Source organism: Muntiacus reevesi, chromosome 22, assembly GCF_963930625.1.
Source record: "Muntiacus reevesi chromosome 22, mMunRee1.1, whole genome shotgun sequence".
Taxonomy (NCBI): Eukaryota; Metazoa; Chordata; class Mammalia; order Artiodactyla; family Cervidae; genus Muntiacus; species Muntiacus reevesi.
Genome location: NC_089270.1, coordinates 24,163,727 through 24,190,528, shown reverse-complemented (window position 1 = coordinate 24,190,528; position 26,802 = coordinate 24,163,727). Strand labels below are relative to the sequence as shown.

The window sequence follows — 26,802 nt, the reverse complement described above, 5'->3', positions numbered from 1 at the left end:
TGTCTTATAGTAATCCCTCATGGAAAAGAATCCGGAAAAGAATATATATATGTCTGTGTGTGCGTGTTTGTGTATGTGTATAATTGGAGCGACTGCGCTGTATACCTTTAGCTAACACAACATTGTGAGTTAGCTATATTTCAGTTTTTTTAAAAATTGGCAAAACTGAAGCTGAGAAGTTAAATGACTTACCCCAGGTCACCCAGATAAACAATGGAGAGTTGCCCCAAGCCTCCCGACTTCATGTATCAAGTACCTTCTACTGTCTTATTCTGATTTTTTTTTGCTTACTCTTCGTTGCTTTCTATGTGACTTGGTTCTGTTATTAGAAAAAATAAATACTCATATTTTTTCTTACCGCCCACCTATTAGCTGCAATAAAATTGTAGTCTTAGCCCCTTTGAAAAAATTTTTATTATTGTTACTAACATTTCCTGATTTTTAAAATCTTACTAATGTTTATTTTCTGCTATAAAAATGTGAGGGTTTTTAAAAATAATAATTCTAATATTACAGAAACATAGCAGTAAAATTTCCCTATAATCCTGAAATCCTCAAAGAAAACCCTTCCACTGCATTAGTTTTGTAAGGATTTGGAAAAGCAAAATTTGTCCTTCCGCTGGGAGTCTTTTGGAGACAGTTGCTTAGAGACTGTACTTGATATTGGGGCAGTTACTCAATATTAATCAAGATCTTTTCTGGTTATTTGTTTTCTTTCAAGGGTGGGTCCTGGGTTGGTAGTTGGAGCTGACGTCCCTGGCTCTGTGACTTGGGTACTGGCCCCTGGATGCCTTTTTTCTCAGTAACAACTTCTTGCTGGATGCACTCAAGTTCTTTCCTCATATGGTTTTCCTCTCAACAGTCCGCTCTTCTTCCTGGCTGTCTCTTCTGCTGCTAGTGTGAGACAATTTCCTTGGGGGCTTTCTTGGCTCTGGTTTTGGGATTTTATAGTATAGATGACAAGCGGAGTAGCAAATGTTGTCCAAGTCATCCTTAAAGAACGCGATCCCCGTTGGTAATGAGATGCTTCAGATGTTTTATATTATTTCATATTATGGAAGTGACCCTAGCCATGCCTAGCCCTCAAAACAGCCCAGCGCAGGCTTCATAGTTGTGGTTTGGGTTGATACTTTGCATTCCAGTGTTTTCCTTTTTTGCATGAGAACTAAGGGCGTTTCCCATCTTCCCACTAACTTTCCTGTCTTTACAAGAGAATATGAAACCAGTTGAATGCTCTCTAGAATGTATTTAGATAAATGTATGTATTTACAAAAATAAACAGTCAGGCACTTGGGTAGAACCTACTTCTTGGGCAGTTTGTGAGGCCAGGATTTCTCCAAATACTGGGAGGTGGCTGGTGCTCAGTCAAGATTTTTTTTTTTTTTTTAATAATTTTATTTATTATTTTTTAAATTTTTGGCTGTACTGGGTCTTCATTGCTGCATGGGCTTTTCTCTGGTTGCAGAGAGCAGTAATGCATGGGTTTCTCATTGTGCTGGCTTCTCTTGTTGCAGAGCACGAGAAGCTCCAGGCGAGTGGGCTTCAGTAGTTGCAGCATCTGGCCTCTAGAGCGCAGGCTCAATAGCTGTGACACAGGGCTTGGTTGCTCCACGGTATGTGGGATCTTCCCAGACCAGGGATCGAACCCATGTCCACTACATTGGCAGGCAGATTCTTTACCACTGAGCCACCAAGGAAGCCCTGACTGTTTCCAGCTGGGTGGGATCTATACTAAAACAGAGCCCGGGAAAAAAAAAAAGACTCTAATATAATATGTACCTCTCCTCTGAGTGAGCATCTTCTTTATGGGAAAAGACAGAGTAAAGGGAGTATGCCCCATGGTTCCATCTCAGCTCTATTTAAAATTGGACATTCATTTTCTTAAGACTCGAGTCTTCATTGTTTCTATCTCCTCCCATCAAGCAATGCTGGGCAAAATGACTCTTTGTATTCTTCTGAATACATAAGACTTGCAAGTCAACTGACCTTAGGAGTTGTCTACTAAATTAATATTGAAAAGTACTGCAGACCAGATACATGTTTTTATATCCTAGAAGCTGGTGGATTCACTGGATGGATAGCTAGTTAATCATGTGAGTTGGAAGGTTGCATTGCTTCCTGTAGTTTCAGTAGCTTATGAGTATACATTTGTGACTGTTTTTGATTTTTAATAGCCGAGCTGCAAAGCTCGGGATCTTATTTCCCTGAGCAGGGATCGAACCTGTGCCCCCAGCATTGGAAGTGCACAGTCTTAACCACTGGACCACAGGGAAGTCCCTGTGACTATTTGATTAACACTGCTGTCTGTCCCATGTGTTCCATGAGTTACCAGTGCTCTGTTTTCTCACCGTCATCACCTTAGCATTTATTGCAGTATCTAGCACGTGCTAGTATTCAATAAATATTTGTTGCATGAATGAAAACATGAAAAAAAGATTTGCTTCTCTTCATGAAGACAGATGATTAACTTACATAGAAGACTTTTCTGTGTTTTGTCTTGAGGCTATAAATCTACTTTTCGAAAAATTTCTGGGAGACTGCAGATACAACTGAAGAAAAAGGTAGTTTTTAAGCAGGACAGTTATAGGGAGTGGGTCCATAGTTAAGCAAGCGAAAATGAAAAATATATGTGGAAAACACTGGGATACACACACAGATTTCTGTTATGTTTGGAGTTAACCAGAGTAACTGACAGAAACTCCCTTTTTAAAGGGTCATGTAAAACTTGAGCCATCTTAGATCTGACAAGGGAAGATATACTACCAAGAAGTTTTTGCCCTGTGTTGGCCTTTCCTCAGGCAAAAGGACAGATTTAGATTTATGCATCTCTGATTTCCAAACTCAAGAAATCTTAGAATTAGCAAACCAAAGGCATTGTTTAGAGGCCATTTGATTAAATCTCATTTTACAGATTGACTTGGATCACTATAATTCATTCTCCATAAAATGAGGCTTTGCGAAGAATGTAATTTCCAGCTGTCTAATACATAATAAAGTTTTATCTCTTAAATTAAAAAAAATAGGCAGAATCTTTCTAAACTTCAATTGTAATTTCTGTCTTTAAAGGCAAAAAAAACCCCCAAAACATAAAAACCCTGAAAATGAAGTCTAATTGTTTTCAACAAACATGAAAACAGATACAACATATCACCTTGGTAACATGCTCACCTACTCCCACTGGCTGATTAAGATCAGCAGATGTAGACTACCTGCTAACCACATCTATGGAAGCCTTTGGTTTTAAAAGGCACCCAGTAACTTTGGGTTAACCCTTCAGTTTGAATATGGTGAATAGAATCCATCTGGGCACAGCCAGTTTGTTAATTTCAAGAGGCTGTGGGCTGGGCTAAAATAGAAAGAAGAGTGAAGCTGAGGAATCCTTAATGGTTTCCAGCCCTGGAGGAGGTTGATGCTTGCAAACAGGAATGGAATTCTGTGGCTTTTCCCGCAGATTTGTAAATGAGCATCCTATTTAGGGTGGGTTTTCTTCATGCTAGAGTCCCATTCTTTCTTCCACGTTCTTGTATCCCCCTCTTTGTTCATCCTTAGTGATTCTTCCTCCCTGGGTAGTCCGAGGGCTTTGCCCATCTGCTGAGTCTCCCAGCATGAAGTGTGACGTGAACGTTGCTAAGTCGTCTCTGACTCTTTGGGGGCCCAGCAGCGATAGGAGAGCTCCTCTTTGTCCCACCTAATTTGGGGAAAGGAAACCCAGGTTTCCTGAAGACCTATTAAATGCTGGCACTCCCATATGTACCATTCCCTTAGTTGCTTCCAGCCACCTTGCCAAGTGGACCATTTTTACTGATGGAGGAACGGGGACTAAAACGGGTAGGGATTCAAACCCATGGCTATCTGACTCCAAGCTTTGTGCCATCCAATTTTTGACTAAGCAAGATTTGGAAATGTGGAACATATTTTAAAGCAGCTCTCAGAATGTAGGTGTTGGTGCACATTCTTATGTAATTTGTTTTATAATTATTTCCATAATGAAGTCAGCTAGACATCTTCTGCAAAACTTGTTGACTGTAATCTTCAAGAGTACCCACATTCCTAATAAAGTAACCCTTTGGGCAGAAGATAGTGTTTATGTGGCAGGCTTCTGCAAGCTGGACTTTTATTTTCCTGGTAGGTTTGGAGAACTCCAGCCTTCCTGAAAGATATCCCCTGAATTTCCCTTGCCAAAAGCTCCCACTCCTCCTTTGTCATCCCACACTATTTCTCTCTCTCATCCTTAAGACTACTTGTGTCCTATCTCTGCTGCTACACAGTAAGCCTCTGAAGGGCAGGAAGAGCATTTGTCAATGAATAACAAAAGTTATGTATTTCTGTCCCCTTAGTGCTTTGAGCAGTGTTTTTTTTTTTTTTTTTTTTTTTTGAAACACTGTGAAGAGATCTGGGAAGAGAAAAAAATGAGGTTGTCATGTTAAAGACTGGTTATTTTACACTATAGAATTTAGTCATAACTCACTTCAGGATGGATTGGGCCTAGAAATCATCCAAGTTCAGCCCCTCCCTGGGTAGATTAGCAAATGGAGGACTGAATCAATTAAGGTCTTATAGTTACTTGCTTGGTGGCTCCAAGTTGGCACTTGCATCTCAAAAATGGTCCAAAATAAGCCTTTTATTATTGGCTTCATGTGCCGTAGATGCAAAAATCAAAGTCTCAGCATTGCCAGGACCCATGAAAATACACTTAAGAGCTACTTTGCCAATTCTAATTTTCAACTTCCACCTCTTATGGTTGCCAGAGAATTATTTTAGAGAACTTTTTTTTCTTTCTAGTTTAATGTATTGGCTTTCAATAGTGGCTAAAATCATTGTATTGTCTACCTAGGAACTACCTAGGAACAACAGTGACTCTGGAATCTGACCTCCTGGGTCCACATTTCAGCTTCTCACCTTATTGACTGTATGACCTTGGGCAAATTACTAAACTCTGTGGGACTCTGTTTTCTCATCTGGCAGTTGAGATTGAGTAACAGTAGTTAACTACCTCATAGAACTGTTAAATTCTCTAGTTCATTCATGTTTAAAGCTTTTCTGGAACCTTGATCAATAAATGCTAGCCATTATATGGTGGTAGAATGCCAGATAGCTCGAACCACCTTTATCCAGGCATCATTTTTACTTTTATTGATAAAGGGAGTGTTTACTGAAATTCATCTTGAGATTTCATAGTCAAGACAAGGGTGTGTGTTAGTCACTCAGTCACGTCTGACTCTTTTTGATCCCATGGACTGTAGCCCACCAGGCTCCTGTATCCATGGAATTCTCCAGGCAAGAATACTGGAGTGGGTAGCCATTCCCTTCCCCAAGGGATCTTCCTGACCCAGGGATCAAACCTAGGTCTCCTGCATTGCAGGCAGATTCTTTACCGATTGAGCCACCAGGGAAGCCCAGTAAAGACAAGATTGGAAATAAAATTTCTATGGGATCTGGAAGGTTGGGATGTGTTGGAGGCTATAAGATCCTCCCAGATAGAGGAAATATCATAATATGAATAAAGTCTGATGAGGAGAAACCGGGGGCTCTCCCAGGAACTGTAAGTAATTCTATTTAACTGCTGTGGAAGGTCCTCCTCTGGGAAGAGTGGGAGATTTGACAGGAATAGAGATTTGATATCAGCCTACAGAAGCTCCTGAGAAGGCAGAGTAAGAAGTTTGGATTGAGGGCCTTTGAGTACCAAGATCCCTTTGGCAGCCAAGTAGAGTGAGGGAGGGAGGATTAGAGGGAGTGGGATCTGGTTGGAAGGCTGCTGAATTAGTGAGAATAAATACAAGGAGGGCGCAGCATTAATAACACTTTGAAATGAATGAGACGTGTGGGTCTCAAGCACAAATTAGTGCCATTAAGAGAAGTAGGAAACCCTGGAGCAGGAGTGGGTTTGCAATCAAGGAAGATGATTTCAAGTTCGGTGAACAATTTAAGGTATAAGTAGGACAACCTGGGAGAACTGGCCCTGGGTTAGAAATTCAGAACTAGAATGCAGACAGAGCTCAGTACCAGAGAGAAAATTCTGAGAGTCGTTGCTAACATATGATAGCAGTAAAGACAGGAGAATATCTGAGGTTCCCCGCGATCATATCTAGACTCGAGTCCCACACACATTCTTTGGGTCGAGACAGCTAAGGCATAAGGCTACAGGCATGATACTGTGAGGTGCAGAGTGCAGGAATTCATTTCACCTGCTCTGTGTGAGTTAAATAGACTCCCCTCACATATCCTGCAGTGATTTTAGTGTGAAAGCCTGTTCGTGAACCAAAGGAGGAGCCTCCCATTTCCCACTGCCCCATCACCCACCGCTGGGCAACAGCCCTCAGGATTCCTTTAATGCTGGGCAGTCCTCTAATGGACTTTTGAAGTGGCATTATAAAATTTACATATTTTATATGACAAAGAAGACAGAGATGTTGAAGACATAAATTCTTCAAAGTAAAAAAAAAATCTTAAGACCAAACTCTTTTATAACCTTTCATTTCGTATGTGGTTTTCAGTGGGTATAAAAATACTCAGTGGGTGTGTGGGTGGTTTCTCGTGTTTTGGAAATGGTGAGAATATGAGCTGCTGAGGACTGGGTTCTGGGATGAGAGCTATAATTACTAACTCTGATTCTTTCCCCGGATTGGCTCCTGGGTGAATATCTGAATCTAAAAACCCAACAACCGTCCAGAATCCAGAGCAATAAACCCCTTTCCTCCCCCACCCCAGAAATTAAGAGAATTATTGTGGCAGAAAAGGAGAGGGGCTTCGGGCGGTAGCTCTTCCTCGCCTGTTCTCCTTTCCTGCTGAAGGCCGGGCGCGTCGGGAGAGAGGCCGGTGTGATGGTGTCTCCTCGCCGGCTACCGGCAGCCTCTGCACAGCTGTGGTGGAAAGAGTGCTAAATATAACCCAGACTCATTTCACATCTCCTCCTTCAGTCTTGGCGGATGTGGTAAACACCCTAAAAATACCTGCTGCCTGAACCTCTGAGGTATCTGAAGAGGAAAGGGCAGGTGGTAGCCCTGGGGCCTCGAGGCGGTGCTGGGAGGCCTGGCCAGCCCCGGAGCCGCTGCCACCGGGGGCCGCTCCCCAAGCTGTTGGGTGCGCTATCGGCCAGGCCGTCCTGCTCAAGGATAAGAGCCCACTCTTGAGTCTCATGTTCACTGTTGGCAGGTCTCAAGGAGGCTATTCATAGCCTCGGCATCTGTTCTCTGCACCAGTGACCTCAAACCTGCAGCTGCCGCCATGGTATTCAGGGGGAGTGGTGGTGTTTTCCAACCTTACTTCACAGAATCAGAATTTTAGCGCTAGCAAGGCCCTCAGACATCATTTTGTCCATAAAGACATTGCACTAAAATCCCAACATTTAGGGAGTCACGTTTCTCCGTCTCTTTAGTAATTGAAGTGATTTGGAAATGGAGTTTCAGCCTTTGAGTATTCAAAGACATCACTCTTATTATTATCTAACACATATAGGAGGATAACGAAGGCCCGTCTTTTAAAAACTATGAACCAGTTGATTCTGTGCAAGGCTTTTGCTTCTTTATTTAAAAATGGAACTCTGAGGTTCATTTTCTTACCTCCAATTCAGTATCTTGAGGATAAAACTCATTGGCAACGTAGCCAGACACCAGGAAGACTTTTAATAACTAGTTTCTGGAATCCCATACTGTAACTGTGGTTCTTATTTGAAGGGCCATAGGTAGCCTCTGTTTTCCTGGGAAGAAAGGGTTTTACAAATGATCTCCAATGTCTACAGAATGCATTCAGCATTGTGGAAGAAGTTAGCACCATATAATAATACAGCCTAAGTCATCCAGCTTTTAAAATAAGATAACTACCCTAGCCCCATTCTCTTTCAGTAGACTCTTGAGCAGGCGTGGGGACTGCAGAGCCTGTTGGAGAGAGCAAGAAGGCCCCACAAAGCCTGTCCAGTTCATGCTAGAGAAGGAACCAAGCCCTGTGTTGCACCATTTTCAATAAGTTCAATATGGTGGTTACAGAATTTCTGCATAGTAACGGGAATGCATCCTCCACTTCTGTGTCTAGAAGAGAGTCCTTAATTTTTTCCCTCTGGGTTGAAAAGTTTTCTTGAGTGCTTGAGGCTGTCAAAAGGGCTGGAGTTTTAGTGTCACTGAGAGCATGTCGGTATCAGCCACCTCTGGAAAGCGTATTTCCCCTGAAGTGGTGCACCAGTAACCATACTTGAGCTGCCTGGGAGGGAGATGGTGTACTTTGGGAGTCGGTGTGATTTTGTGGAAGGAGCCTGGCTCTAGAGTTGGTCGCTTCAGTTGTGTAGAAGCCAGGGAGGGGGTGGATGCAGAGGGGTCGCCGTTTTCCCCGTGTTCCCAGAAGAGAGGACGGGAGAGGGAGGGGGACCCAGGTGATGTCGTCATGGGTTCTCCAACGTTTCCCCTCTGCCATTCCAGAATGAAGAGCTTCGAAACTTATCCCTTTCTGGCCATGTTGGATTTGACAGTCTCCCCGACCAGCTGGTCAACAAATCGACTTCTCAAGGATTCTGTTTCAACATCCTGTGTGTTGGTAAGTGACTCATCGCTTGCTGCTGAGCAACGAGTCTGACTCTTGGGTGTCGGCAGGTGACTGTCAGAGGGGCATGTTTCGGGAAATAAGGGGAATGATATTTTTACTCTCTCATTATCTGTAAGGCAAGACAATAATATCTCCATTCCATGTATGTCGCACAGTTCTTAGGTTGGCCAAGAAGTTCATCCTGAACAAACTTTTTGGCCAACCCAAAGATAAAGACATATTTAGATAAAATGCTTTGTAAGTTTTGTGGTGTTACTCAAATTATCATCTTTATTTATGTCACATAGGCAATGATCAGTTTAATATTGCTGTTGAATCACTTATTTTAATTTTTTTCATAGAGGAGGGACTTAGACCCTAACTAGACAATGAGTACTCAATCATGTCCAACTTTTTACACCCCCATGGACTGTAACCCACTTGGCTCCTCTGTCCATGGAATTTTCCAGGCAAGAATACTGGAGTGGATTGTCATTTTCTTCTCCAGGAGATCTTCCCGACCCAGAGACTGAATGCACATCTCTTGTGTCTCCTGCATTGGCAGGCAGATTCTTTACCACTGAGCCTCCTGGGAAGCCCATAACTAGACTGTAGGAAGTTGAAAGAAGGAACTGAGATACACAGACACAGGAAGATCATTCAAAAGCATTTAAAAAATTTGTTTCCAGGGTTTCTGAATATGGTGCAGTAGTAATCTCCATTGAAATCTTTAAAAAGATATGCTTCTGCCTACAGCAAGTAAAATCTGCAGTTACTTTAACCACTTTGATAAACTGAGAATACTTGAAAATTTTGCTTTTAGAGTAAAAGACAATCTTAAATCCTATTTTATACTTGAAATAAATTCTCCACCTGAATTATTGAATTAACCTTTAGTCTTTCAATTGGAATCTGAAATTGATCTCCGTTTATTCCTGGTAGATAAATGGGAAAAGGCCAAAGGGATCTGACTTACGTGTTTGCATCTCCAGTATGTTTTATTCATAGCCTTTAAATGTGATGTATTGGCCTATGCTCTGGTCTCGGTATCTTTCTTCTTTAGCCGTATCTTTTTTAAACCAAGAGGAAGAAGGTAGGAAAGAAGGTGGAGAAAAAGAGGAGAATAGAAACAGGACTCTCCTGTAGTTTGGAAGCAGACGTGTCCCTGAAATAGATCATGGCCTTTCCTTCAGCCTCCCTGTCACTCTTGATGGAGGACCAGACTGTCCAGCAGTGAAGTGGCTCAGACTACACTGTTTCATGGCTGTTGTCCTCTGGGCATAAACTTCAAGACAAACTAAAAAGAATTCTGCCCGTAGCCAATATATATTCTGTATGTCTTCTCCCTATAAGCTTGGCAGAATATACCTGACTTACTTCTCTTGCCTAAGTAAAATGAAGCGAATTTAGCAGAGAAAGGTGTAGTGTTCAATGGAAGTCAGTTGTTGAGAGGAAGGGGTAGATATTTTCCTTTCTGAAAATCTTTGAGAGGAGCATGTTGAATGTGGCATCTGCATGGGCATTGAAAGCCACCCGCCAACCTGCCCACCAGCCAGCTCGCTGTGTGGCGTTCTGTCTCCAGCACCGGAGGGGAACACGAGCAGAGCCGCCAGCTCTCCTTTTTTCTGTTTTCCCCACATTAAAATTCAGCAGGGGACCCCCTGGAATGGCAGCTTGCTCTACAGAGTGGCATAAATGAGTTGTCTTTTCTCTTCTGCTAAATGCTCATTGCTGAGCAGAGCGATTCTTCATTAGCATAGTGATTTGTTGGCAATTTGTTGATTTTTCTATTGAAAAGTATGCTAAATTGTAGGCCAATTACTATTCTGGCTTCTCTTGTCTGTCTCCCCCAGCCCTGCCTTCAAAATCAGTTTCCAGCGGAACCAGACTGGGGGGATCTGGTTTGACCTGGGGTGTGGTGTGCAAGTGGTAGCTCATTGGCTCACCATTGTGTTACTAGTGCAGTTAATGATACTTGTTGGAATTCCGCACAGGTGACATCCATGCTGTGCTGTTGCCTTTGGAAAGCAGCTGGTATTCTGATTCTCCTGGGTGGGTGATGATTCCTGAGACTCTTAGGTGTTTACTCTGGTTCCATTCTTGGTTGTTGTTTAGTCACTAAGTTGTGTCAGACTCTTTTTGAGACCCCTTGGACTCCATTCTTAACCACGTTTATTTATTTATTTATTTTTATTATTTTTTTTCTTAACCACGTTTAAAATTAGTTTTTCATTTACTTAATATTATGAGTGCTAAATTGCTTCAGTCGTGTCTGACTCTTTGAGACCCCATGGACTGTAGCCTGCCAGGCTTCTCTGTCCATGGGATTCTCCAGGCAAGAATACTGGAGTGGGTTGCCATGTCCTCCTCCAGAGGATCTTCCCAACCCAGGAATCGAACCCACATCTTTTATGTCTTCTGCATTGACAGGCGGGTTCTTTACCACTAGCACCATCTTGGAAGTCCATTATAATGCATGTGTGTGTGTTAGTCACTCAGTTGTGTCCAACTCTATGAGACTCCTTGGACTGTAGCCCACCAGGCTTCTCTGTCCATGGGATTCTCCAGGCAAAAATACTGGAGTGGGTTACCATGCCCTCCTCCAGGAGATCTTCCCCACCAGGGATTGAACCTGGGCCTCCTGCATTGCAGGTGGACTCTTTACCATCTGAGCCACAAGGGATGCCCTAATATAATGCATATTTCTAGTTAAAAATTTATAAAATATCCCTACTTTTCCCCTCCCACCCTCATTTTCATTCCACGGAGATAAAACTGTAGAATCCTTCTAGAAACTTTCTATACTTGGAAGTTATTTTCAGAGGCTGAAAACAACACCAGTTATTATTTTACAGCTTTTTCATTAGTTAATATTTAAAAATTAATTTTTATTGGAGTATAGTTACTTTACAATGTTATTAGTTTCTACTGTACCCCAAAGTGAATCAGCCACAGGTATACACGTATCCAGTTTTTCTTGGAGTTCCTTCCCATTTAGGTCACCACAGAGCGTTGAGCATGTCAGTTTTGTTGAAGGCCAACATGTGTCTCGCAGGGCTGAAATCAAGGCCTCTTCAAGGCGGTTCTCCTTTCTGGAACTCAAGGGGTGAAGACACTTCCTTTTTTCCCTTCTGCTAGAGGCTGCCCACATTCCTTGACGCTTGGACCCTTTCCTCCATCCTCAAAGCCAGCAGTGTTGCGCCTCTCTCTGACTGGTCTTGGATTAGGAAATTTTCCACAGAGAATTTCAGAAATCTAGTTCAAACTGAGTTAAGGCTCTTCCTCAACCCCAGAACACACTGCAAAGGTCCTATACCGAGTTGCGTAATTAAGAACAGCCTGGTCTAGGAATTCAAAGAGCATTTCCAGGGCTCCATCTCCGGTTTCCAATCCTGCTCGCTTCTGCGCGGCTTTTACTGTGTTTGGGCTTTTTCGTCACTGAGGTGGTGTGGCTGCCAGCTGTGTCGCCAGCTCAGCAACCCCAGAGGGAAGAAGAAGCCATCCCTGACACGGCTGCTTCAGTAGTCACGGGATTGTCTGGTCCACCAGGCCTGAGTCATCCACCCACCCGGGGTGGGAGATGGGGCTTATCTACCCTGCACCACACGAGGGTCCCCTAGGAGGGGAGACGTGGGCAGAAGGGAGTCTCAGCGCGGGAGAGACACTGGGCAGATGTAAACAGGTCTCTCGTGATTGTATAAGCGCTGTTTTGCTTTGGTTTTATACAAATGAGATCATGCCGTTCTGTTTTTCGCATTTTCCTTTTTTTTACTTCATGGTAAGTCCTTCCCCTCCTTCTCTGCCCGTATATCTAGCAATCCAGGTTCTTTGGCACAGCACTTTGGAGCCCTTTGGTTGGAACGAGCATTAGTTCTTTGCGAAACAGGGGGTGTCAGCATTAAGTTAAATGTACTTATCCTCAGAGGATAAGACACATCAAATCCCTTCAGACATACTTTACAGCAAAATATCTGTAGAAGAAAACAGTTCTCAGTGTCAATTAATGCTCCATTTTTAAAGTAAGAGTCTACGAAAAGCATTCTAGTTGATCCAAATGTTTTGACAGCCACTTAGAGAAGTGGGTGTCGTATTTAACTTGAGTATCCATGCTAGTTTCTCTTCTCCTTGTCTTCCTACTGTGCATTTATGTGTTTTACATGGCCTGTGCACCCATGGTGTTTAGAGCATCATTATTTTGGGTGAAAGATATGGAAGGAAATTAAAGACTGAAAAAAAAAAAAGAGTTATGATCCTAGTGAGGAAGCTGATGTTTTTCTTAAAGGTCTTAGAATGGTAAGTTTGTTTTGTGGCAGAGCCTACAGGTTGCAAGGAGAGAGGAAACAAACCAGGACAGAAATTAATCCTGGTGTGCACTTGGTTTAGTTTTAGAGGCACTGAATTAAATTCTGTTAGAGCCTATCTTCTCTCAGTCCTGGAGAGAAATGTAATGGAGAGCAGGAGAGTAGTGTTCACTTAACTGGGAAGAGAATTTTTTTTTTTTTTCCTGCACTAGCTCTTCGTGGGTTTCTCTAGTTGTGGAGAGTGGGGGCTGCTCATTGTGGTGGCTTCTTTAGTTGTGGAGCACAGCCTCTAGGGTGTGTGGGCTCAGTAGTTGCTGCAAATGCGCTTCGTGGACTCTTCCTGACCAAGGATCAAACCCATGTCCCCTGCATTGGCCGGCAGATTCTCAACCACCGAAGTCTGGAAGAGAATTCTTGATGCTAAATCGGGTATCAGACAGCCAAGGGTTCATAGTTCCCTTACCCTCCATCTTGCCTGTAACACACCAGTTCATCCCTCAAGCTATACTTCAGTTTCCATAAAGTCTTTGTTTCTTAAAATTTTTATTTTGTATTGGGGTATAGCCAATTAACCATTGTGGTAGGTGAACAGCAAAGGGACTCAGCGGTACATATACCTGTATCCATTCTCGTCCAACACCCCTCCCATCTAGGCTGGCAGGTAACATTGAGTAGAGCTCCATGTGCCATACAAAGGGTACAGCCTTGCTGGTTATCTGTTTTGAATATAGCAGTGTGTACATGACCTTCCCAAACTCCCTAACTACCCCTTCCCCCCACCCTCCCGCAACCATAGGTTGGTTTTCTAAGACTGTGAGTCTCTTTCTGATTTGTAACTAAGTTCATTTGTATCATTTCTTTTTAGATTCCACATATAAGGGATGTCATACACTATTTCTCCTCTGTCTGACTTCACCCAGTATGACACTGTGTGTGTCCATCCATGCTGCTGCAAATGGCGTTATTAAATAAACTTTGCTTTCTTATCCACACTACATTTCTAAATTAGTATCCAGCCTTTTTTCACAATTCAAGATTTATTGATCGTTGTCATTCTGTTTCCAGAATGACACCAGCTCTGTGACAAGCTACACCATTGATCCTGCTGTTTGTGGTTCTTTGTGCATCCACACAGAGGGATAAAATACTGAGACATCCCGGCTTTTGAAGAGCAACCACTTCAATAGTAGGGTCAAAATAAATTAATAACACATTTTGAGAGTAGAATTTTTTTAAAAAATTTCACTGATCGTTTTGAGGGAATGGCAGAAGAGAAATAGCAAGCTGACGAGTTTAAGATCATTTTAGCTAAGGCAACAGGGTCATCATTAGCTGTGGAATTTTGCAATCAGATCTTAAACATTTTTATCCCAGCTTGCTTTTCCAGGAAAGGCTGTAAGTGGTGTAAGGGTGGAGTGAATAAATAAATGAATAAAGATAAAATTAACCCCCGAAAACAAAGTGAAGGTTGGAGTCAGAGCTCAAAGCCGTCAGATCTGCCTGTAGCAGTTGATTCTCTCAGGAACCTCTTAGCCAGTGTGGTCAGAGCTTGGGGGTCCTATTCAGTCAATGGTTATTTGTTCAACACATATTTTGTGCCAAACACAAGTTAAACGTTTAATGAGGACAGACTTATAGGAACTATAAAGTAAAAACAAAAGAGTTGCTCAGATGAAACACAGTTTACCTGGAAAAAAATCTCTTGTAAATTTTCAGAAAAGACATATGTGGCTGTCCCTCCATTTAAACCTGGGTTCCTGAGCTTCCCCCACTTGGGGATCATTGAGCCATGTGATGCTGAGGGTCACATGCAGGTCTTCCAAGTCCCTGGTGGTATTAGCCAAAGCGTGCTTCATCAAACGGGATTCTATGAGGAGTTAAAATAACACAACATAACTCTCTGATTATCTGGCTCCATCCAAGAATAAAACCTCGACTGTTTAGAGGAGACAGACAGACCTTCATTCACAGCTATTTGAGTAGGTATAATAATAATTATCCAAGTAGCCAGTTTTGGCAGTCAGAGTAAAAATGCTGCATCACTGATCAACTATTTGCTCAGTTTACAATTAATTACCTTCTAATTAATAATACATTGCTCTGTGCTCTTTTTGTTTTCCTTCATTTTCTTTTTAAACAGTGTCCAGTTTAGAGCTTTTAAACAGTGTCCAGCTTAGAGCTTGATTGGAGAAGGAAATGGCAACCCACTCCAGTGTTCTTGCCTGGAGAATCCCAGGGATGGGGGAGCCTGGTGGGCTGCCGTCTATGGGGTCGCGCAGAGTCAGACATGACTGAAGCGACTTAGCAGCAGCAGCAGCAGCTTAGAGCTTGAGATTTATGTAAGCCTGAGAACACAAGGGAAGAGGCGGACCTGCTTTCCACTGTGCCTTGGGTGTCCAGCTCCCCAGCACTGGCAGGAGCAGGAGAATCAGAAGCTCCAGACAGACCTTCAAGAGTAAATCTCTCATCACTCTAACAACTGTTTGGGCAGGTGAACTTATCCCAGAATAAACAACAGACTCAGAAAAATCTACCAAAGTGGCAAGTCTCCAGTATAAGTGATCACTGTGACCACTTTTCAGTTACTTTTTATGGGAGCCAGGGGTTCTGAGATGTTGCAGAGTTGCTGTTAGTCATTAATTGTCTGGAAATATTGTTGCAGTTGTTGGGTTTGAGTTGGAACCTATGCCAAGTAGGCTTTCCCTTAGCTCAATTCAAAAGAAGCCTTTTTGGTCTTGTGTGTCCTCAAAAGTATAGAAAATGCCTTCTTTTCTGAGGCTGGAGATTGACCTCAGCAACGAATGCATTGAAAAGCTCTCCTAGTTCTCTAGAATTCCTTTTATTCCCCAAACTGTCATTTCTTTGTGAAATACTTTTGGTGAATTGCACCGCTGCTAGGGTAGCAGTGTCTAATTAGGGCTCTTAAAAGCACAGAGCATAGAAATGGAAAGCTAAGCACTCTGAAATTTAGAGGAACAGTGGTTTTTCCAACCCGCTGGTTAACCCTGTGCTGTAAGTAGGGCCGGGAATGCTAATTGTTCATAATGTCCACCTTAATGCAAATAATAATTAAAATTATGTTGCCTTAAAAAAAAAGGCATCATATTCTTGATTCACATATGCTTAACTAATTCTCAACTTAGTAAATGGTAATTTCAGTGCTCTCCAGGTAACCTAGAATTCTTGCCCTGTAAATTGTAGTCTTTATTGCTGTTCTGAGGGAAAGAGATGGAAGTAAGATGGGTCACTTTTCCACTGTCAGAACCTTGACCTTATAGAGGAAATTTTATAAAGTAGCTCTGCTGTTCTTCCTTGGTCTTTACTCTGGGCTTCCCTTGTGGCTCTCAGATGGTTAAGAAAATATCCGCAATGCAGGAGACCTGGATTCAATCCCTGGGTGGGGAAGATTCCCTGGAGAAGGGAAAGGCTACCCACTCCAGTAAATTCTGAAAAGAAGTTTGCTGTATTGAGAAAGATACTCATGTACTTAACTTAAAATGACTGGCCTACCTTCAATACTGAATTGCTGTCCAGATTGTCTGTATCTTATGAGTGAAAACCCTGTTTTGTTTCTGTATCCATTACTTAGTAACTTTATTTTGCTCAAGAGTTATTTTGTTAAGTTACCAGTCATGGGTATGAGCTTGTTGAGCATTAGGAAACAGAGCCTACTTTTGATTATTTTTATTGATGGGTCTTTTTGGTTAGAATATTAAGGAAAGTAAGGAAGATAGGAAAGTCTCAACTGCTACACAGCCAGACTGCATGGAGATTCTGAACAACATTCAGGATATTACAGATATTCAAGAAGTTTCAGTTGCTATTGTTATTTACCATTTTATCCCCAGCACCTATGTTTGTTACATAGTAAATACAGAAGTATTATAAATGAATGAATTTCAGATACTAACGTCTACTGTATCTGTCTGCCCTCTTTCTCCTGTATGCCTGGCTAATGGTCTGTCAACAACATGTCTTCTGTTTATTTATAGCCTCGTGGCATCTGCTTATTCACTTCTCTCAGTATATCTTTTCTTTCTCGTGCCATCATGCTGTGTGCAGATTCAAAGTCCCAAAGAGACAAGTGTGATTAGATACACAGATCACTGTTCAATATGGAGCATTCTCACAGCATAATAATTGCATGTCCATGGGTGCAGCTCTGGGGGTGCCCCAGGGGGCAGCAGGGGGGTAGCACTGGTCCAGTTATCTGTGGTCATCAGCAAGGTCCAAGGAATAAACTATGGTCTTGCTTATGAGAGGAAAGTGGTTATGGCAGACATGTAAATACCATTCCCATAACAGTAAATCAGAGTCTGCTTGGTATTCAGTCATGTTCCAGATCAGATTCTAAGCTATGGGAGTGCACCATATCCAGTCAGTTCACTGTGGTATTCCCAACACTTGGCGCAAAGCTGGAAAAGATACTGGCTGAATGAAGACGGATGAAGGAGGAAGTTCTTTGATCTTAGGTGTATCAGGTCCAATGGGTAAAGCTGAAGAGTCGGGCAAATTCTTGACCAACTTTTATCCTACGCATGAATCATGGTAGTCAGTGGCAAACCACAGAAGGCTTCTAATTAGAGAAAGCTCAGTTACAGAGAGATTCCGTTCTGCTTCATTTTTGTACTATGTTGGAAAGCAATGAGTGATACAGAACTTCTAATTAGTAAGTGGATTTTGTCTTTTCAATGGGAAAGTTGCCCTAAGGCTGCCAATCCCAGAGCTCTTTTTTTCTCCCATGGAATTGTCACCATCCTAAAAGGCATTACAGTAACCCTTCAGAAGAGAGATATTGTCCCTAGGAACATCATGGGATTGAGATTTGTTGAAAGGGCTACAGTATACTGGTATGTTTAAATTGAGCTGAAAATCTAATTGGGGAAATTTTCCAAATTTTGTTTTTAAAAATGCATTCCTGTAGATAATGTTTCTTGGTTTCTACCATCACACACTCAACCACGGTCACAGAAGTGGATGGGTTCTTTGCCAACTATTTTTGACTCAAGAATTAGTATTAAGAGAAAGTTTTTCTTGGTTTTATTTTAAAGATCAGGTTAAAGTTCTCCATGGCTCTACATTTGGGTCTTGCCATTTGATTGCTTTCGTATAATACCTGCCACTCTGATTTGCATATATTAGAGGCTCAGTGAGCCCTGATGACCTGAACTATAATGCGAACCAGTAAGGCCATCTTTGCAGGTCATTTAGCATCATTCAATTTCATTGTCACAAACATCAGCCTGAATAGCAGGACATCTGACAAATGCTTGCCATCTACTGAATAGGGAAATGCAAACGGAGATAATATAAAGGATTCTCACAGATTCATAGCCATACCTGAAAATATCAGGCAGTCAGTTTTATCTGTAACAGTGTCAAAATTGGTTGAATGTAGGTGTTAGAACCACACAAACCCGAGATAGAAACCTGGCTTTGCCATTTAACGGTATGACTTTAGACAAGTTACTTAAACCTTATCTAAGCTTTAATGCCTCATCTGTAAAAGGGAGGAAGCAGTAGCACTTATTCCACAGGAATTAGTACTAGGGTTTAATGAGATAGTACATCGGAAGCTCTTGTCATAAGTCCTGGTACAAAGTAAGTGCTCAGCAATTGTAGCTGGGTTTGTTATTTTTGTTGTTATTTGTTAAGAGTGTTGTTTTGAAAAAATGTAATTCTTTCCCACAACATTAGATGGTATCAAATATGTCAATATAAATGCAATCAGTCTCTTACATTTTCCTAGTAACAGAAACTCAGCAATATAGATTTTTTTTAAAAGTACTATATTGATAGTTTTACATGCCAACATTTAGGTTAGGAAGAGCTACAGTTTATGTCTTTGAAATGACCACAAACTGACCACAGGCAAGCTTTTTACATTCTGTTTCTCTATTCAGAGGTAAAAAAGAGCGTTTTGATCTATAAGTTCAAGATCTTCTCTGCTGAGTGGTTTTTGAAATCCATTAAGCCTTTTCTAGGGAGGTATTCCATAGATCATACATGGAAAGAGTTATTTTTTTGCGGCGGGATATCTGGTGAGACTGACTTTTCAAAAATTTTTACTAACATAATGATTTAAAAAAAAAAAAGAAAAAAACACTCCTGATGATGTCAACTGATGTCTCAGACGCATTGACATCTTCTTTGATTTCTTTCTTGTGGTCATGCAGGTGAGACAGGCATCGGCAAATCCACATTAATGGACACTTTATTCAACACCAAATTTGAAAGTGACCCAGCGACTCACAATGAACCAGGTGTCCGGTTAAAAGCCAGAAGTTATGAGCTTCAGGAAAGCAATGTGCGGCTGAAGTTAACCATCGTTGACACTGTGGGATTTGGAGATCAGATCAATAAAGATGACAGGTACATCTTGGGATTTTGTGGGGATGTAAATGAATGAGGAGGTAACAAGACTCATTCTGGGTAAATGCAAAGACTAAATGTTTGCTCGTTGTGGGGCTTTGACTCCTGTCACCTACAAGATAAGACATTCTTGTCCTCTGATAAATTTTCTTAGAATGTTCTTGAGGTCAGAATCAACTGATGTAATTGATTCCAGCTAGTGTGAGCAGAAAAGGGATTTGGTAGAAGGAATAAGCTAGCATATAACATTTTTCCGGAAAAGTCATGGAACCAGGTTTGGGGGCTTTCCCACCTGGAAAAGCAACCTAGAGAAACATCTAGGGTTGATGGAACTCCTGCCACAAATTACCTTATATATTTGGTACCTGTGATGCTGGGGACAGGTCTCTAGAACTTCCACTGAATATGTCCCTGTTAACCGAATGCCTTCATCACTACTTGCAAGAAGAACCCCTTTCCCTGCGTGTGGCCTCTGCCTTGGGTGACATGTCCCCTGCCTCCAGATCTTGTATGGCTGCAGCTGCTTGGCAGGAAGTAGACCACATCTGAACACTAGCTGCAAGAGGGTCTGGGAAATGTGGTTTCTGGTTTGGTTTTTTGGTTGTTGATGTTGTTGCTTTAACTCTGCCAAGAAAACAAAACAAAAACCAGGCATTAAAAAGTAAGAGTTTGGAGTGAGCATCTGCCCTGCTCTCCTAGGGCTTCCCAGGTGTCACTAGTGGTAAAGACCTGCCTGCCAATGCAGGAGGTAAAAGAGACACGGTTTCGGTCCCTGGGTTGGGAAGATCCCCTAGAGGAGGAAGTGGCAACCCACTCCAGTATTCTTGCCTGGAGAATCCCATAGACAGAGGAGCCTGGTGGGCTACAGTCCATAGGGTTGCAAAGAGTCGGACACAACTGAAATGACTTAGCATGCATGCACACACTCATGCTCTCCTAGTCACGGAGACAGATTGCGATATTTGACTTAATCCCCAAATTCCTACAGATCTGAGTGAAAACTTGGAGTCAATAATGGTTTTGCCAAAGAAACTAGAGCCCAGGATTTAGTAGACTCAGGTTGTGGTCTGAATTCTGCCAATAACCAGCTATGGGTCCTTGGCAGTTTATCTCACTCTAAGAGAATGACACTAGATACTCTCAGGTCTCTTCCAGTGGGATCTGCATACAGTCTCTTTTCAGGTGGGGGGTCTAAAGAAGGGTGCTGTGATTGGCTGAGCCTGGAGGAGGGGTGTGGTAATCTTAGGGGGTAATCCTGTATTTTGATGGTCTTGGCAACCAGGGGTATCCGCTCCTAAAACCCAAAGTGAAGAAAGCATGTTTGTGAAAGCTCAATGGGAAATATCGTAGTTGATTTCCAGCCGGCACAGGATCTTAATATTGATTCTAGAGCCGTGGTGTGAGCACTGTGGCTCCTTTGTTCTTTGTCCGGGTCTTCCTGTAGGCTGCTCACAGTTGGGTGGCCTGCTGGGTGCAGAATGGCCACATTGAGTCTGAATAATGAGTGTGGTTTCAGCGGAGCCTAGTGAAGAATTCAGATCATTCTCTATCCAGCGAGGGTTTGTTAAGCTAACCAGATAATGTGTATATAACAAACTACTTTGTCAGTGTAGAAAACAGACATGTTTAACCTCCTTAAGAAATAAAACATCTTTTTTTTTTTCTTCAAAATTTTGACCCTATAGTTTGGATGTAGACAGAAGCTATTAGTTATAAGTCAGTCTTGCTGGGCTTAGTCATTCAGTCGTGTCCGACTCTTTGTGACCCCATGAACTGCATGCAGCCCACCAGGCTCCTCTGTCTATAGGGATTCTCCAGGCAAGAATACTGGAGTGGGTTGCCATGCCCTCTTCCAGGGTATCTTCCCAACCCAGGGATTGAACCCACCTCTCCTGCATTGTGGGAAGATTCTTTACCATCTGAACCACCAGGGAAGCCCAAGAATACTGGAGTGGGTAGCCTATCGCTTCTCCATGGGATCTTCCCAACTCAGGAATCAACCTAGGGTCTCCTGAATTGCAGGCAGATTCTTTACCAGCTGAGCCACCAGCGAAGCCTTTAAGTCCATCTTATGTATTCATTAGTTGACATCAAGTTGACCTAATTATAAACTAATACTGTGAAGTTTTATTTTTATAAAATAGACCTACTCAATTGATAAAGCCAAGACGTTCAACTCTTTTCTCTGAGTCCTTATTTGTCCTTATTTGAGGGAAGAGTTTTTTTTAAATCTTCCTGATGTGCACCCATGCATTCATCTCAAGATCACTCATCTTCTTCACTAATCTTTGAATCCCTTATGATTATTTTAAATATTTATGTTCATTCTCTAAAAAAAGTTTGAGAAAGTTAAACTGTCCCAGGCCCAAAGATAATTCTAGAAGGAGGCTACCAGAGACATTTTTGTGCAGTGACAACTTAATGGGAAGAAGACAACCAGAACATTAAGTTACAGTCTGTTTGCTTAGGGCTCAGACACTTCATTTGTATCATACCAGGTTTTGTTTATTTGTTTGCTTCATTTTCCTCTGGACTGTGTATGGTATATGTGTGTGTTTTCTAAAGAGGAATTTTAACCATTTTTAAAAAATCTAGAGTTGTGTATTGTCTAGATACATTTTAACTGTCTCTGATATAAAAATGTACCCATAGTAATGACAGAGAAATATTTAATGCTTGCTCTAGCTGAGCACTGAACTCTAGTTTATCTATAGAGCAGTTTATATGCTCTTCAGTAAACATTGGCCTGGAATAACAGAAGCAATTGTTAGACATAGTAAGAAAGATTTTATTTTGCCTCTGTCAAAATGGACTATCTGTACATTGTGTTGAGTGGGGAACAGCTAAGCACAGCCCCTGCAGCTGAGCAGTTGCTCTTGATTTATGACTTCAATTCCAAGGAATGATGGAGAGGTTCTTGTCTGAATGCTCTGTGTGATGCTCAGTAAGCGAAAACCCTGATGACAAGCAGAAGAGCACAAGTGCATTGTGGGAGCTGGGAAGCAAGCCGGGGGCTCCTGGTCCTCGTGTGGTCAGGAGGACCCATCCAAACAAGGCGGGTATCCGTCTCTGACCTGTGCAGGTTTCTCCCTGTGATTGCGGAATGCCAGGCGTGTGCGCCGCCTGATGGGCAGGCAGCGGCCGGACTTTTTCAGGATGCCTTCTGGCGGGAATGAGAACCATCCTCCTGCATTTTGCTGCTAAGATTCCTTGAGCTATTCCCGCTCCGTCATCCCCCCAACACTGCCACTACATTTTTTACTTCTCCTTTAAGTGGTGACTCCCACCCTTCTGGTGGGTTTTCACTCGCCAGCCCTGAGCAGCAGGTGGCCAGTACGAGGCTGAAGCACACATTTGCAGCTGGAGGCCTCTTTAAGAAAATTTCTGACTCATTTGGGTCAAATAATAGTTTCCAAGGAGACTTAGAAGAGAGGAAGTGTGATATTAACCTAACCTAGATACCAAATATTTTTTTTTTTCTTCTGAAATTTCTTGACAGCTGTTGCATAACCTCTTTGAGTGGCATTTAGAACTCTGTGCTCCAGAAGGATTGTTGACACTGTTGACTATAAACCCAAATGCCTGCTGTTTAAAAAAAAAAAAAAGGTCATTCGGATAAGGTCTGCTTCCATCAAAAAATTGGAAGTGGGATATGCATTTTTGTATCAGTATGTAAACATATGCGAAGGGATGTGTTATTTCTCCAAACCCATGATTATTTTTACTACTTTGAGGATTAGGCAAGCTTTTCTGCCATCGATGCAAGACTTCAAGAATGTCCCAGTTTGTTTATGTAGGCTTTGGACATGTCAGCATTCCTGCATCACTATCTGCCTTGGACCAGGCTAACTAGAAGGAGGCAGGAAGAGAGGTCTGGTAAGGTTTCCTGTTTTGTTTAATAGCATGATTAACTCTTCGTGGTCTAAGGACATCCTTGTTCTACTGTCTCTGCTATTCAGTGAGGAAGGAAAGAGGTCTAAAGGAGAAGGGAACTCGCAATCTGCTCTAGTGCTGGAAATAAAAGAGTTCGTTTGCTGCGTATTTAGGAGATGGGAGATAGAATGTCAGTAGCGTGTTACAAACTACAATGATGATAGCACAAAAAGCAGGGCTCGTTGCAGTCCACTGAGAGACTCCTCAAACTCTCCAAATCTTTATCAGAGTTATAAAATGGTGATGGAGTGGGTCTGTTTGATCTTTAAATTCTGTCTTAGTTACACTTTCTGGTCGAGGTAGTTGAAAGATAAGGAAAGTTAGCTTTGGCTAGTAGATAGCAGGAGAGAGAAAAATATATGGTAGGTATCTGTTTATGTGTTCACATGTAAAATGGAGAGTCAGCCCCTGAACAATGGCATAGGCTATTTTGCAAGCATGGTCAGTGGGTACCTTGGGTGGCTAGAAAACGTTGTATAAAATATTTTTTCCCATCACTTTTAGGGTCAACCACTGTAAGTTTTTTTTTTTTTTTAAATGGCTGGATATTTATGGGAGAAAAAAAAGTGGAGGATAAAAAGGGATCTCCCCATGCCTTAAAAGGAAATTATGTGAAAACGGACGACTTGATTTGGTTTACCTGCCCCCTTTCCTCTGCTTGATATGGCTACAATCCAAAGAAGTTTGAATTGGCGAAACCAGATTATAAATAGGTATCTTCGCTATAAGAATGGAAACTGACAAAAGGCAAAAATAAGGATGCAATTTCCTTATTTTTATGACTTTGAGTGTAGATAACACGTGGACAGGAGATGGAGCGAGGGCAGGGTTTATTTGAAGGATGTGAAGGGAGAACAGAGCCACTAGGCTGACTTACTATATGCATCAAGAGAGGCTGTTTCATCAACACAATGAAATCTGGAACACAGGGAATAGTGATTTTGGTCAATAGTTTTCCTGAAATATGTTCATTTGTTTATAATGCTATAGAGGCTAGAACAGATGGGATCTTGTGCTTGGCTGTGTGTGGAAGGTGGGCTCTGTGTGGGCAGTCTCTGGGTTGAACCTAGGATTCTGATTTGGCCAGTGGTGTGGATGGAGCTGCCATCTGCTGAGCTAAGGAATACGGGCTAGTAAGGGTCTGGGGACAAGATGAAGTGTGATTTTGGGCACATTAGCTAGAAGAGCAACTGGAAATATCTGGTAAGCAGTTGGATGGAGTGGTCTGAAACTTAGGTAAGAGATCTGGCTAAGTGAAACACAAGAGGAAATGTGATTTTCCAAGGAAACCACATACAGGGAAAAAAGGTGATTGAAAAGATTGGCCCAAACTCCTAAACAGGGGAAGGCGGCAGGAAGCCGCCTTCATTAGAGGAGAACAAGAGATGGCTTTGGAGATGCTGAATCTAGGGCAGAAAGCATTCTTCAGTGGAAAAGAAGAAGTGCTATGCCTCCCATAATTTTGGAGGAACAGAATCAAAACCAAAGGCAAAAAGGAAATTACTAGAAAGAAGAAGCATTCTTGGACCACTGTTGGGGGAGGTGCTAGGAAGCTGCAAATCAGGAACTGGGGGACAGGAAGGAGCAACTGCCATGAGCTGCTTTCCTCCCTTCCGGGCTCAGAGGGTGCTGGGGAGGTCGCTGGTTCCCTAAGCACTTGCCTCAGTGTCAGGGGACCCGAAGGTCTGGCCCTGGACCCACAGGGCATGAGTGGCCTCGTTGGAGTGGCCTGGGCCACCGCCCTCCAGGGCATGCGTCCGTGGTAGAAGAGTTACCGTGGATCTGGGTCAGTACACATTTCCTTTTTCTTTTTTTCCCTGTCTTTTGAAAACTGAGGCTTGCTTTTCTCTTATTTGTGGTTTATTAATTTACTGTGAAATAGTTATATCTCACACTTTTATGTGCTAGTTTTTTGCATATACTAGCTCACTTATTTGTCACATTAGCTCTGATATAGGTGATATTTTTTTTATTTTTTTATTTTTTTTTATTTTAATTTTTTTAAAAAGCATTTTATTGATTGATTGATTTATCTGGCTGTGCTGGGTCTTCACTGGGCACGCAGGATCTTTAGTTGCAGTATGCAAACTCTTAGTTGCAGCATGTGGGATTCAGTTCCCTGACCAGGGGTCAAACCCGGGCCCCCTGCATTGGGAGCTCAGAGGCTTGGCCACTGGACTACCAGGGAAGTCCCCTATAGGTGATATTTTTATCCTTGATGTTACCTGTGAGGAAATTGAAACACAGGGAGGTTTAGGAACTTGTCCAAAGCAAGTTAGAAAGTTGTGGATTTGGAGTTTGATCTTAGTTGGTCTGACTTGAGTCCCTGCTTCTAACCACCATTTTACATAACTATCCAATGATTATGAATATTGTTATGTAATACTTGCTTATATTTAAAAATTTTTTTATTTATGTATTTGGTTTTTTTTTGGCTACAATGGGTCTTTGTTGCTGTACGCGAGTTTTCTCTAGTTGCTGCAGGTGGGGACTCCTCTCGTTGTGTGTGGGCGTCTCATGCGGTAGCTTCTCTTATTGCCGAGCGCAGACTCTAGGGCATGCGGGTTTCAGTAGTTTGGTTATGGGCTTAGTTGGTCCATGGCATGTGGGATCTTCCCAGACCTGAGATCGAACCAGTGTCCCTTGCATTGTACTGGTTCTTAACCACTGAACCACCAGAGAAGCCCTACCTGCCTATATTTTAAAATTGGAACATGTAGAAGAATCTTATTAGTTGTTCACCCTTTCTATTGGAATTCATTGGGATTTCTATTATCTTTAGGATTTTTTAGGCACAGTCTACTTTTTCTTTAAACTTCTAGAGGCTTTGCTCAGATTGAATCAATGGATTATAGTAAATCACCAAAGGAAAATAGAGGAAAAACTTTTTTCTGTTTTCAGTTTTGGTCATAAAATTTTTTTTTTTCTTTTAGGACATCTGCTGTCATCCTCATTATAAAATATTTATAGTTCCCTTTCAGGAATTTCAGTTTAATTTATGGGCCTGCAGGTTGAGTGTTGAGAGGTTTTTCTTTTTCTTTTTTTTTCATTTATTTTTATTAGTTGGAGGCTATTTATTTTTCTTAAAGCTTAAATCATTCCTCAGCAAGGTAGTAGTCTGGGGAAGGATTAACCCATTTTATTCCTATTCTACATTGCTGCTGACACTAGCTTCTGAGCAGTCCCTCTGGAGACCTGGAAGAGTTCGTGGCTTTTCCGTAGTGACCTAATGAACTACTTCATCCCTGGAGAACATGTGGTTTATTGAATATATGTCCCGCAGATGCTATTAATGATAGTGTTTGTGGTCAATTGAGAGAGTCATGCATAATTATTCAAAACAGATTTGAATTATGATTTGGTGAGAAGAGAGTTTACCTTCAAATCATGAAATTGAGAGTTGGAAGGACTCTTGATCCTAATAGACCAGGCACTTCCGTTTATAGATGAGGTCACGGCAAGCGCAGGGCTTTTTGAGAGCACAGAGTGGCTATCCCTCAGCCCTGCAGGACTGTGCAGAGGAACGGGGAGAGGCTGCCAGCTGGAGATCGTGCCACCTCCTAAAATCACAGAGGAGTTTCCCTCTGGGCACCAATGCCAGTCAGTTGGGAGAGCCTGTCAAAGTCACTTTTTGGGGACAGATTTTGAGGCTCATTTTGGCCCAGCAGGGAAGAATACCACAGTC

The 26,802-nt window shown here is 42.1% G+C and overlaps 1 protein-coding gene across 4 annotated transcripts in view; it reads left to right on the top strand.

Moving 5' to 3' along the window:
• The window catches only part of SEPTIN11 (septin 11), a 445,529-nt gene that overhangs the window by 389,995 nt on the left and 28,732 nt on the right, over window positions 1-26,802 (top strand). For all 4 annotated transcript variants that reach the window (XM_065914205.1, XM_065914204.1, XM_065914206.1 and 1 more), the window contains exons 2-3: window positions 8,409-8,523; window positions 18,989-19,184. In XM_065914205.1, the coding sequence (XP_065770277.1) occupies window positions 8,409-8,523; window positions 18,989-19,184 (311 nt within the window). The remainder of the gene's footprint in view (window positions 1-8,408; window positions 8,524-18,988; window positions 19,185-26,802) is intronic.